Here is a 1,597-nt window from a genome sequence, read left to right as displayed (position 1 = left end):
AGTGGGGAAAATAAGTATTTGACCCCCCTGCCGATTTCACAAGTGTGGCCACTTGCAAAGAAATGCGTGATCTATAATCATAATGGTAGGTCTATTTTAACAGTGAGAAACAGAATATCAACAAAAACATCCAGAAAACTGCATTTTATAACAGTTATGAATTTATTTGCATTTGTTGTGGCAAATAAGTATTTGAACCCCTACTGAACAGCAAGAATTTTGGCTCCCACAGACCAGTTATGTGCCCACGAGGCATCCAGATTAGTCCTCATTAGGCCTAACAAGGTAAGCCTGATCTCAACTGGTGACGTGTAATAAAAGAAACCTGTCCAAAGAATCATACTACACACCTTCAACCTCACCACCATGAGCAAGACCAAAGAGTTGTCAAAGGACGTCAGAGATGAGATTGAAGACCTGCACAAGTCTCAAATGGGCTACAAAACCATCGGCAAGCAGCTGGGCGAGAAGCAGACAACTGTTGGTGCAATTATTCGCAAATGGAAACAACACCAAACAACTGTCAATCACCCTCGGTCTGGGGCTCCATGTAAGATCTCGCCTTGTGCAGTATCGGTGATCATCCGAAACGTGCAGAATAACCCCAGAACTACAGGAGGAAGCTTGTAAATGATCTCAAGGCAGCAGGGACCCCCAGTCACCAAGAAAACCATTGGCAACACACTATGCCGTAATGGTTTGAAGTCCTGCAGAGCTCGCAAGGTCCCCCTGCTCAAGGAAGCACATGTACAGGGCCGTCTGAAGTTTGCCAATGAACACAGGATGTGGTCAGATGAGACTAAAATCAAGCTCTTTGGCATCAACACGACTTGCCCGCGTTTGGAGGGGGATAAATGCTGAATATGACCCCAAGAACACCATCCCCCACCGTCAAGCATGGAGGTGGAAAACATCATTTTATGGGGCTGTTTCTCTTGCCAAGGGGAACAGGACGACTCCACCGCATTGAGGGGGACAATGGATGGGGCCATGTACCGTGGAATATTGGGCTTGAACCTCATTCCCTCCCATTGAAAACGCAACGTTTAAGGATTTGGAAAGGATCTGCAAAGAGGAGTGGACCAAAATCACTCCTGAGATGTGTGTAAACCTGGTGACCAACTAGACGAACAGTCTGACGTCTGTGCTTGCCAACAAGGGTTTCTCCACCAGGTACTAAGTCATGTTTTGTTAGGGGTTCAAATACTTATGCAAATCAATTCATAACTGTTATAAAATGCCGTTTTTCTGGATGTTTTTTGTTGTTGATATTCTGTCTCTCACTAATAAAATAGATCTACCATTACAATTATAGATCACACATTTATTTGCAAGTGGGCAAACTTGCAAAATCGGCAGGGGTTCAAATACTTATTTTCCCCACTACACACACACACACACACACACACACACACACATACACACACTCACACACACACACACACTCATACCAGACACAACACAGCAAGACTCATACAGACACACACATACACAACACACACACACTAACGCACACACATACAGACAGTGTAAAGGGGCTGATATTATTGAGGATTAAAGCATATCATCCTTGTATTGGGTTAGTACGATATACTGT

General features: G+C 44.1%; 1 protein-coding gene across 1 annotated transcript in view; it reads left to right on the top strand.

Annotated features, from left to right (window-relative positions):
- Nucleotides 1–366: 366 nt before the first annotated feature.
- LOC308363538 (uncharacterized protein) overlaps nt 367–1,597 on the top strand; it is a gene marked incomplete at both ends in the record, with an annotated part of 50,329 nt that continues 49,098 nt past the window's right edge. Inside the window, one exon of the mRNA XM_080836343.1 lies at nt 367–451. Within this exon, the coding sequence (XP_080692469.1) occupies nt 367–451 (85 nt within the window). The remainder of the gene's footprint in view (nt 452–1,597) is intronic.

This window comes from Sprattus sprattus (assembly GCF_963457725.1).
Source record: "Sprattus sprattus genome assembly, chromosome: 4".
Taxonomy (NCBI): domain Eukaryota; kingdom Metazoa; phylum Chordata; class Actinopteri; order Clupeiformes; family Clupeidae; genus Sprattus; species Sprattus sprattus.
This window is presented reverse-complemented; position numbering and strand designations above follow the sequence as displayed.